A 12,712-nucleotide genomic window follows, 5' to 3' on the forward strand; every position below is an offset into this window, starting at 1 on the left:
AATAAAAACTCTGGTAGGAAATGAATGAGAAAAACAAAACCCATGCAGATGATAGCAAGTAAAAAGTGCAAGATAGAAAGGTCTTACGAACAAAAGACTAACTATTGTATTTATTTTCACTGGCACCCCCTCACCAAAACTGTGAAACAATACCTGCTCAGTTAAATACAATTTAAAGTGAGATGACATATGCTAGTATGGATAACATGCAAAGTATTAGTTTTACTTCAGAAAGTACTAATTTTTACTTATTCTAATGTATTGTAGACTGCAAAGCTATGCCTCTTAAAATCTCAGACAGTGGACTACACTGTAAGATATATCAAAGGTCTATTTTATTTTTCTACTACAGAGCTAGTCTTCCCATAGACCAACTCTGAGATCAGCTAAACACTGAACACCACCACAGGTCTGCACAGAGAAGGAGAACAGGGAATTATCAATTTTTCTACAACTTGTCAGATTCTTTATATTCCATCATTTATTAATATAATGACACGATATTTTTCCTAAACAAATGAGAATTACACACATTTTTCTATCAATGTGAAATTTGGTTCTTTGAAGATTATCTGGTAGTGCTACTTGTGAAAAGTTCCTATCAATAAAAGCTGTAATTTTTGCAATTATTCAGATGAAAAGTCAGGCTTCACATGAACTATATGAGATCTAACCAGGAGCTGATTGAGCTGTAGTAGGAATAGACATAAATCCGAGCAAAGCCAGGGGCTAACGAAACGTTGCCCTTTACATTCCATTTACAACACGACCAGCCAATTACAATGTCCATCTGCTTGAGGGCGTACATTCCCCGTGAATCTTAAACAGGGGATTGAATGAGAAATTAAGCAATCTATTGAAGCAGTAGACAGTTTCTATGTAAAGAGGTACTTGAAAAAGAGTTTCTCAAAAGGCTACATTTTCAAATTTTTCCAATTAAATTTTCAACTTTTCTAGTTAAACATATTTGGTGTTATCAAACATTATCTAGGGGATTTCCAAAGCTTTTACTCCAGAGAACTGTATAAAAGTAATTGGAAAAGGTTAAAAGTAAACCTTTAAAACTTAGATATAAAAAGAACAGAGCTGGAGCTTACTGGTAGTTTTAAAAGTGAAGAAAAATTAGCTTTGGGAGTAAATATCTTTGAGAGTCAACCATCCAAGCTCTCTTCAGCTAGACCTTAAAGTAATCTTTCATATATTTAAAATTGTGGCAGATTATATACATGTGGTAATCGAATGCAGTTGTAGTGGCAACTGACTATACCAACAACGAGCAGATAATAAACCAGCTCATTAAAGGCCTTCCCTCTTAAACCATAAATACGTCTTTAACCATTCAGACTCCTTGGAGGTTATCTTTCAAGTCGGAAGCACTGCCCAAGGGGGAGGGGTTTCTGCACACTTCCGTAGGAACCCGATCGAAATGTCACGCTATCAAAGCTGCCATTGGCCCCTGCGCTCGTCACTCAGAACAGGTCCCTTCCACTTCCTGTTCATAAAACTGACATCAGTGCAGGTTCTGCCATTTCACCTGGACTCGAAAACGTGAGCTCTGTGTCTTGTCTGTCCATTATTTAACTATTATTCGGTTGGTTGGCTTCACGGCTGTGTTGTTCACCACTGTTTACTGTCTGTGTCTCTATTGGTATTTGTGTTATTTTTTGATAGCTAATCCGATTCTGTTCTGTCTGTGCACCGGGGCTCCACTTTCAGTTTCGTTACAAATAGAAAACTTTTAAAAATAATAGTCATGTTTATATAGTGCCTTATATATTCTGACTGCTTGCTGTGTTGTTTTTTTGTCCACAGGGCTTTTTCCTTCACAGCAGGAGCGCTAGCAGCGGCAGTAAAATCCGAGGCCTGGCTTGGTCTGAGATCTCGCCAGCGTGAGGGGCTCCTACACTGGCTTGCGGCTGTGGCTGTAGGCTGCTCTCTCAGTTTGCTGAGAATGAGCTCTGCTAGACCTCCTCGTCCGTGTGTGCAGGCCTCGGTTTTAGATCCCGCTACGGCTGGTGGTTAAGCCTACAGGCCTACGCGGCACTTGCATCCAGCACCTGGTATACACAGTGTTCTGTCTGGCAACAGCAAGGTTGCGTCTGGTTGGTGTTGCAGTGCCCTCGTGTACATAACCGTTGCTGGGTGGAGACGCACTTACAGCGGCAGGCCCGCTTAGGCGCTCCACTTGTCAAAGCGGCGTTTCAGTTGTTGTGTGCCCCCTGGTGCAAACACTGACTGGCATGATTTGGCACTGCTACAGCATAGCACTGCCCAAGCGTTGCAAGGTCGCGCGGGAGTCCTGGCTCCCAGCAAAAGAGGATGAACCTGTGCTGACGTCACGTTTTATAGAACAGGAAGTGGGAAGAGACCTGTTCTGAGTGACGAGCGCAGGGGCCAATGGCAGCTTTGATAGAGTGACGTTTCGATCAGGTTCCTACGGAAGTGCGCAGAAACCCCTCCCCTTGGGCAGTGTTTCCTTTTTCAGATAACTGGGGTTGCATTCACAACCTATCATTTTAAACCTAATGGATAATATTCCAGGGTTCAGAGCCCAGGACCATTTGATGAGTTATGAACCTGTAAGTTACCAATTAAGATCTGTTGACCTCGGCTGAGAAATAAGGACTCTTATTGTCTGTCCCATTTTATCCACTAATAGTTTCCCAAAGCAGACTATTAACACGAAAACATCAAAGGCCAATCCTTCATATTTATCACAATATCAATACCTTTCCTCCAAAGCTGATGAAAGTAGTCTTCATCTAGAGGCTGATTAAGGATCAGCAAACAGAACTTCTGTGTTCCTGTAAGAAAAAGGAAAAAAAAGTCACTCGCATTGAAAAACTTTGTATGTTAGTGAAATCTATTATTGTTATTATTGTTTTCATCATCTTTCTACTGTAAAATGCAAAATTATTTGTTTTTCCTTTGTTGGTTTCAACTATTCTTTAATAAAACACATACATTCATATACTATGAACAAAGGCCACTGAGATTTCAGCAACACATCACATGAAAAGGATTTAGCACGTTTTTAATTAAAGACCTCTTTAATGTCCCTTTATGAATTCAAGTGCAATTATTGATAATTGTCATCATGTAAAAATAATAACAGCAACAAACGTCCCAGTCTTTGTCAAGTATCCAACTAGATTTTAAGTGCCGCGACTACTTCAAGGACAACTGGCCAGCACAGATCTGAATTCCAATCTCCCAGTGAAGGAAATCTCCACTGTATGTATTTAAAGGGCAGGGATTTATTGACTTGTTATAAAAGGAATTAATTCCAGTAATTTCAAAGTAGGGCAGTGTTTGGGTAATTTAGTGTTACTCTTTCTGCATGCACAGCATTTATTCAGACCCTAGAGTTGCACATTTTCAAAAGTTAGCTAATGGGACTCCAACTCCAACAGGACTGTCATTTCTCTTTCATATCGAGAGAACTTTTAGTTTTGCAAATTCTGAAGCAAACACTTGCAAGGCTGTGTAAAAGACAGTACAGAGGAAGAAGAAAAACATATGTTGTTCACACATCATCTTAATGTGCCACCAGTTGTGAATTTGGAACTTGATAAATAGTTGAAGCAAATGTTAATTCATGAATTAATAACAGTTGAGTAACAACACTACTGTGATATATTTATACCCCAAGCAACAACTGTACATCTTCACTTTATTTAATGGCAGAAATTAATGTCATAATACACACAATAACATTAGAAATTGGTGATTTACTTGAACCCTTTTAATCAATTGATTTTAAATCGGGTCTGGCAAGCACATATATATGTAAATCACATTTTAGCATTGAATTTGCACAGAGAAAGGAATGTGGAAACCAGACATTCTCTGGCAAGGATAATTGATATGCACATATTGTCCCACTGATTTCATTTCCATAGTGTGTGTCTTACATTTTTAGATGTACCCATTTTTTCATATTAAGCCACGGATGACCTAAGCAATACAATTCGTAGACTTATCCTTACCACTGTGCATTGATAGACATGTTTCACAATAAACTGACTTAGTGACACATATAGCCTGAGCGCCCCAAAATAAAATGTTGCTGTATGTGTCCAAAAGTATGAAATGAATCCACTTTAATCTCATCCTTCCTATACATAACCATTTCCCCATACCAAATAAAATACACAAACAAAAGCTTTTTATTTTATTTTGTTTATACATATACGGCTCAGTTTTCATTACTTAATGGAAATGTATGTGTGGAGACGAGGCTCACCGGTTAAAACAAATCATGTAGTTGTCACTGTACTGGAAATATCTTCCCATGATGCATACCTGTCTATAAGGGCAACAGGAGAATAAATGAGCTGTATATATTTCAACTAATGCAACTGACACATCTGTTTGGCTTTCAAGTGTCACTTCCTCTCCAGTACATATTATCAAATGGGAGTGAGATTGGAAGTGGCGTCTGAGAGTACAGACTGCTGCATCTCAGTAACCGCTCACAATATTTCCACACAGATTATTTTCCATACTTATAAATGATTCTGATGTGAGCTCCAAAAGTTGGAAACATGTGCAGAACCGCATATGAATGGAGAAAATGATGGGATAATGATTTTGAACATTTGTAGCGAGTTAGAGTATTGAAACGTAATGCTAATGTTCCACAGATCTTTATCAAAAAGCAAGAGACTTCCACAGATGCAGTTGTAGGCTGAGCAGAAATTAAGGTTGGTTTGCACATGTACAGAAGTGTATTGGTGCCAGATTAAAACAATAATAATAAATATATCAGCTGCCACATAGATTTTCTAGACTTACATATCTCATAAAAAACAAATCCACTTCAGTTTATACAATGGAGGCATCTCATAAAAGCAATTTACACTTCAACTTCATTAAACCTCTCCAATGTTTAAGGATCGGACATTAGAGTGCTTTATAATTTAAGCAGTGTCAAAAGAGCAGTATTTATATGTTGGTCCGGCTTTTACCCATTCCAAAGTATTCTAAAAAGTCAAATAGCCATAGTCCACATAAGGCTATCATATGTATAATATAGAAAGAAACTTGATATCTTAAAACATAGCACTGCAATGCCCAAACCCTGCATGTTGGAGATGTTTAAGGAACTCCCACAGGTAGAAGTTGTTTGTAAAAGACACTCAAGTCGTTTTTTAATCTGGAGGCAATATGGTTCCATAAATGTGCAATATAGAAACACAAGTAACAGGATATAATCTCCAACATTTTATTAGTTTTCAGAGAAGAAACCGAACTTTCTAGGTAGAGTTTTCAGAGAAGTGACTTTCCTAATATTTCAGTACATTCGTTTTTTTTTTATATCGGAATTTATTTTATTGAAACTATTTGACTTCTCATGCTCCTACAAATGTACTGAATGTTGTTTATTAATATGAAACTCTGCCCAGATAGCTTCTTCTCAGAAATACTGCAATATTATGTGGTAGTAGTAGTAGTAGTAGTATGTATTCTGACCCATAATCCAAACTATATTGTGAATATCTAAAAAGTATCAGTAATTTCATATGACTTTCATTTTCTGGTTATTTTAAATAAGTTGTATCTCTAGCATGAATTTAAATAGACAACATAATATAGGCATAATATAGGCAAACAATAAGTTTGAGAATGGTCCAAGATGCTTTGTAATTGTTGTTTATTAATAAAAAAACTAGAACATCCCCTCTCTCTATATTATTAGGTATATATCCAAAGGTTTTTTGTACTCCAGGCTGAGGTATTAGAAATATTTCCTTTCAAATTAAATGTATGGTATTTGTATGGCACATACAGGGCATCCCATACACATTAGGATAAGCCACATTTTAAAATATGTAGATGGAATAAAAAGTTAAGACACCATATTTGCATACACTTATTGAAAATGTGCATTTGCTTTTATTTTTATGTTACTTAGATGCTACAAAATAGATAGGCCCTAATACATTATACAATAGATTTTAAACATCAGAGAACGAGCCCTGTAAAACAATACATCATACTTTAAGTTTAAAAAGGTTATTAAATGTGCTGGAATTAAACATGGTATGTCATAAAGGTATGTTAACATGCTTGAAAAACAGATTTAAAAAGATAAGAAACGTAAGATAATGTATCCACATATTTGTTCTGACTGACTGATTCTGAGGAGCTTTAACAATATAAATTGTTTCCTCAGAACTTTGTATTTAGCCTGAATACATTACCATTGGAAGGGATTAATTTAAAAAGCAGGACAGCCAATTTGCAGGAGATAATTCATTAGGAACAGGGGGAGGGGGGTGTTTTGAAATAAAAAAAGCATTTTGAATAGGAAATGTATTAGTACACCCAAACCAAACCTAAAAAAATATATAGTACAAAGCAAACTGGCAAACACAATCCATGCTACAAAAGGAGCAAAGCAGTGAATACTTTCATCAAAGAATTCTTTACAACAAATTCCCAAGTGAGTAAATAGATATGGTGAAGGAAAAAGACAAAGAAAGAAAAACAAAGTTACTTCGTGTCAAAGACAATTATGTGAAAAAAGTGAAAATATAAAATATACTTTTATACCTGTATAAGAATGATAGGTCGTGTATGCAACCCCAGTTATCTGAAAAAGGTAATAATACCCAAAGGGGATGATGGGAAGTTGCATCAGCAGCAGATTTTGTGAATAATTTATAGCAAAGCTGCCGTCGGTCTCCGAACCCTACCCTCGCCTGCTTTAACCATCCCAGACCCAGCATCTTTTACCAGGACTGGAGGGTCATGAGGGACCTCACATTCTTTGGGTGTTATTCTCTTTTTCATCTTTCAAGCCGAGAATAACGCCCAAAGGATACTGGGGGATATTGTGTACTTAAGCTGTCGCTCTAGAGACCATTGACAGGGCCCCAAAAGCTGCATCCCAGGCCAGTGGCCTACAAGGATGTAAGACCTTAACACAGAACAGAAATGAAGCCATGAATGGGAGCAGAGGGCTACCAGTGATTCCTACACAGAGCCAAAACGCCAAACTTATGGACCACACAGGTCATTCACAATTGAGAGGAAATAACAGGAGGGAACAGACCAGTATAGTCAAGTGACCTCTGAGGCTGGCAACCTACCAGGATGAAGGACCACAATATAAGCAAGGTGGGGGTTGGGGAGACCAGGAACAGCAAGACAATCAGGAGCTGGAGTCTAACAGGCTACCGAGGCCAGTCGAGGAAACTGGACCCGTCTGTAGACGGACAAAAGTGTGCGGAAAAGCCAAGATCACCACAGCACAAATGTCAGTCAAAGGGGCCCCTTGAAACTGGGCCCAGGTAGAATTAGTAATGTAATATTAGTCCTCTATCCCTGCTTGATAGCACTTCACAGTTTTTATTATGCTTCTCGCGTTCTTGATTGTTTTCCTCCTTGCTCCCTTTCCCGTAGCCTTTGACTGTGACCCTACATCTTGACAGTACTTAGCTTTCACCGTCCAGGATGTAGGAAGTCACTTACTGTACTTGCCTGTGTAAATTCTAAATTGGAATTTGTAAAATGTATTATTTTGAATTTTGAGTTAAATTGAATTTGTAATGATTGATGCCTTGTACTTAACTGTATTGTTTGCACTTTGTTTGCACTTATGTTGTAAGTCGCCCTGGATAAGGGCGTCTGCCAAGAAATAATAATAATAATAATAATAATAATAATAATAATAGAATTCAGACGGAAGGGTGAAGAGAAGATGCCAGAAAGGACAAAATAATGACAAAAGTTGTTTTTCTTTTAAGAGAGAGTTTGAGAGAAGTTTTTGGAGGATTCAAAAGACTTGGCCCGGGCAAAGGGTCCTGCACACTATTCAAGTCTAGGGGAGTAATGTCAGTGTAACACACCGAGGCACACAATGAGTCATGTTACATTAACAGTACATCTTTTTGTAGTAAAATAAATCTATAAATATTTAATTTAAGCATGTGTCCTAATAAAGACCTTGAGTTATTACATTTCTCTGAGAATGGAAAAAGTGATTAAGTGCTTTAGGAGAGTGTTCAAGACAATAAGCAGCGAATTTAACATTGCACACAGCTATTCATAATACAGATTAACAAAATGTACAAGTTATTAAACTAAATGGACAATCCAGGAAATCCATTGTGGTTGAAAAATGAATCAATTTATATATTTGGAAAGACACAGTTCTCTTCTTCCTTAATATTATTAGAGGGTTACATTTAATAATGGAACTGTAATTATAACAAAAGATTGGAACACTGAATGCAGTAGATTAACTGTGTTTAATATATAAAAACATTAATAACATACTTTTCACATTTCTTTGAATGGCTAATAAGACTGCACTGTCCCCAATGAAGAAAATGAACAGGTAGGTAAATGTAGAATACTTTAAAAGTCTTTAAACCCAGTTGTGTGACATGATGGACACATTCTCAGAGTTACTTGAGTTCAAGCCATGAGCCTTAATAATCAAACCTCTTCATGAACCAAGTGAAAATGTTGGATTCTTTGGGTTCTACATGAAACACACACTCACAAAAATTGCATACCTGAAGCAGTTACAGCAATGCTCTTTTAACAGTGAGGTTGGGCTAATGCTGGCAACAATGTTGTCAAATGTAACGGAACAAGCTTCTCTCTGCCAGTAATTGGTTACAACAGAGGTTGTGTGCTATAAAGGTTAGGTTTTGTAAAGGGCTCTGGCTGGCAGTACTGAATGTATTGCAGTATTCTGGATAACAGTATATTACCAGCTGTGATGGTTGTTAATGGGGACTTACAGTTTCTACAAATACAACAATGCCATATTGCAACACAGGTAGTATAACACTGAAACATCAGGTAAACCAGAGCAGCCATCGCACATTACATTTGATAGACATATTCGAAGTGTTGCTTGCTAGTATTGAATGCAAGAGTTCATCGAGTTATTTGTTTCTTTGCTGTGATTTACACAGAAGTCATTACCATGGTGATGAAGAACTGATACATTCCATTACCTATGAGGGGCGTTCACTTTCTGGTGGGCCAGACAGTAACAGGAAACTGACATTTGCATGTAATTTATTCATACCTACAAGATATTCACTAAAGTTATTGTCACATAGTTGTTATTGGGCCAAATCATGGATTCAAAGTCAGTATTCCTTCCTTATCCAGAGCTGCAATAAATTCCCTATGATGATTTCATGTTGACAGCTAGTTACCAATATCACTGCAGGGAAAACAGTAAATTGATTTTCATTGAATAGCTTGAAGTTCAAGTTCAAATTTATTATTAATTTTTAATTAAATCCAGCAGTTAAATAATTGGTATGATTGCTGGAAAATAGTATGCCCTGCACATTATAAATGTCTGTTTTATCAGATACTGGAGTTTCTTTTTATATATGCATGCTCTTTCAGTTCATCTTTAGAAAGTCCTCTCTTAATACAATATAATAGAGCTACATTGATGTACGTAAAACTGTCTGTATACCAATATTTAGGTTTACAGATGTGGGCTTTTTAATCAACATTATGCTTAACATTCCCTTTAAATTCTCCTCTCACAAATTTGTTGGGATGTTTTTAAAAAGATTCCTTTCATTTGGCAGTTTCCATTTACAGAATTAGTTACACAAGTACACACTGAATTTGATTATAAATTCTTCAGAAAACCTAACAGTTAGGCCTAAATGTGTATTGTGAAATGTGTCAATTATCAATAAAGTGCTAAAAATGTAATTACATAATTCACAGTTTTCAAGCATGAATATCGCAGACTTATTTTTATGTATACCTTAACTTACAAATTATGTTTGACTTTGCTCTTTAGAAGAAACCCCTCAGCAGGTACCCAAATAAATGAAAAGCAGAAGAATAATGATTTAGATGGAATTCTGTAGATAAAAAAATTAAAAAGTATCACATTTCTATCATCACGATGGGATAAAGAGTATGGAACTCATATCAACTTTTTCGTAGCAAGCTGACAATCTCCGAAGCCTACAACATATATTACAAACTTTAGTCTGTAACAAATACTAGGAAGTTTACATTTGTGTTTTAAGATCAATATTTTCACCAGATGCATCAAATATTTATATTGGAAAATAATGTTAGCAATGTGCAACATGTAGGCCTAATGTTAAGATCTATTAATTATGCCATAGTACATGTAAGAAGGTTCCAACTTAAAAGCAGAAAAAGTTACACTTCCTTTAGGTCTTAACCAAAAGATAAATCTCACATACACTGTTCAGTTTATATAAGTTACAAATAAAAATATGGTAGGAAGTGATCCAAAATTATACACTTTTTTCTTCACATGATATTGCTCATCAAAATCTAAACCACACATGCCCCTATTGAGGATGGGGGGGAAAGGAAAAGAAAAGTTGTCTATTAACAGACCATGCATCATGTCACTGAACAGGTCTTTCAAATCACTGAACCAGTGTAGAGCGTACCGCTATGGTTGATTATCTGCAGCACTGCGAGATCTGGCAGGCCAAGCAGTGAGCTGGACAGGATTCGAAAGCTTACCCCAGCACAGCGTTTATCTGACGCCCAAGTGGTAGCCCTGCAAAAACAAACTAGAGGACTCTCAGAGCTCTGTTCAACATAACCTTCAACCATCCCTCAAATAACAACAGCTTCTTTCTCCACTGACTCGGTGCTACCAGATTATATTTTGTAGTTCACAGTCTAAGTCCCATAACAAAAGACAAAATAAAAGCCTTATTACTGCAGTCTGTTTTTTCCCCAAACTGAAATAATTCAGTTTAATTACTTATTTATTTGAGGTTCCTAGCAATACTTATTTTTTGGAACAAGACATGTAGGCACACAGAACAAACAAGATTTACAGTTCACAGCATGATTAAATACAAGACAGCACTAGTTTAACACAGCATTTAGATTTGAATAAAACATAAAAAGCTTATTTACTCTAGCTTCCAATCTACTAAAATAGCACTAAAGTAATGAATTCTACACAAGCTCCAATTCAAATTAGTTTGGCAAATAAATTCCTTTTTCTCTTAGCTGCTATAAACACCTCCAATTGAAAAGCTTACGTTGTAAATTACTGATTTTACACATTAAAAACAGAAGTCCAAGTAACAAACATTAGATGTAAAATATCAAGATAAGACACTTTCTGAGAATCTGTTTACTTAAAATATTACCCTCAATAAAAATGTTAATTTTATAAATTACTTTTATACTATACTATTTTATAAATAAACTGATTTGTATCTGTGCTTAGATTTGGAGCAACCCAGAAAAAATAACATTTTGTTAATTGATCAGTTTCCATTAGTATGCTATCCCGTTTTGAGTCCGAAGCACACATCAAAGTCTATGACCAAATTATTAAGGGGGCACAAAATCTATATTTTTGATTAGCCATCACAATATCCACACCTCAATCCAGTTGAAAATGTGTGATATGAGCTGCAAATCTAAAGCTACACCACCTGGCGGACCTGAAGAAGTGGTCAAACATGGTCCCTGAGAAATTGTTCAACATCTAAAAAGGCTACAGGAAGCACCTCCTCCATGTTATCAAAGTCAAAGGGTTTCACAAAGTGCTGATTGCTGGGATGTATTGTTTAGAAACAAATCTGAGTGTGTACCTTACATGTTCTTGCCAAATCACCTTTATGTTGCACTTCAACAATGGTATGAATAAAACATGAGACTACTACTATATATATATATATATATATATATATATATATATATATATATATATATATATATATATAGCAAGCGAGAGAAGAGATTGTTGCACAATCTTTTTTTTTTTTTTTTTAAAGACTCAAATATATACACAGAAGGAATTATTGTAAATATGCATCAGCCAGTCAGCTATGACAGGAATAGCTTTTGCTTCCACAAATAAAGGGGTAAATGAGCTGTGACCATTACAGCTTCACATATCAAGGTGATAAACATGCTTTTTTCTAACTGCTCATGACAAAGTTATTTTAAACTACTTTATATTTAAAGTAGTTGAAATGCTGTATTAGCCCTATCCTAGCCACATTCAATGTAAGAATGCACACCCACTAGCCCCAAAGACCTCCAAAAGACACAATAGCTCATGGTTTAGAACAAGATGTATTCTCTAATGTTTTATTTATTTGTTGTATTTAATCTCAGTTGTGTCTCTTTCAAAGTAGAGAGGCCTTTTGTTTTGTTTTCACTTGATTTGTCAACTCTCATTCTGTACTTGCACAGAGAAGACGGTGCACTGAGGATGGGCAGCAGTAAAGGGCAGTCGTATGACACCTGTGCACTTGAGGGAGTTCATCTGGAGTCACACTTGCATGTTTGGAAATGTAACAAAGTTTCCCAACTCGGAAAGTGACACATGTTCTATGTAGGCTTAACAAATGAGGAAGCTAAGTTATGCTTTATCATGGGATAATAGTTTAGGTCTGCACTTTTCACGCATATGAACATGGTGCAGGCAAAATCTATATTATATTTGAATGCATGAAAGCATAATTTATGCTGTCGTATCTTATGTACTTTGCTTATTTAAAATTAAAATACTGTAAGGACTGAAAATACCATTACTGCAGACAACCAACAATGCATTTCATTAAATTAACCGAGACCCTATGGAATATACAAAGTCATTTGAGCAATTTACTTTAATGGACATACATACTGTGTGTCAAACAGGATTAGGAGCAAGTTAACTAGATCTGCCTTTCCTAATGAACGTGCCCACCCTGTC

General features: G+C 36.2%; 1 protein-coding gene across 3 annotated transcripts in view; it reads right to left on the minus strand.

Annotated features, from left to right (window-relative positions):
- tpk1 (thiamin pyrophosphokinase 1) overlaps positions 1–12,712 on the minus strand; it is a 127,089-nt gene that overhangs the window by 88,793 nt on the left and 25,584 nt on the right. For all 3 annotated transcript variants that reach the window (XM_066721878.1, XM_066721885.1, XM_066721871.1), the window contains exon 3: positions 2,730–2,804. In XM_066721878.1, coding sequence (XP_066577975.1) covers positions 2,730–2,804 — 75 coding nt within the window. The remainder of the gene's footprint in view (positions 1–2,729; positions 2,805–12,712) is intronic.

This window comes from Amia ocellicauda, chromosome 2, assembly GCF_036373705.1.
Source record: "Amia ocellicauda isolate fAmiCal2 chromosome 2, fAmiCal2.hap1, whole genome shotgun sequence".
In the NCBI taxonomy this organism is placed as follows: domain Eukaryota; kingdom Metazoa; phylum Chordata; class Actinopteri; order Amiiformes; family Amiidae; genus Amia; species Amia ocellicauda.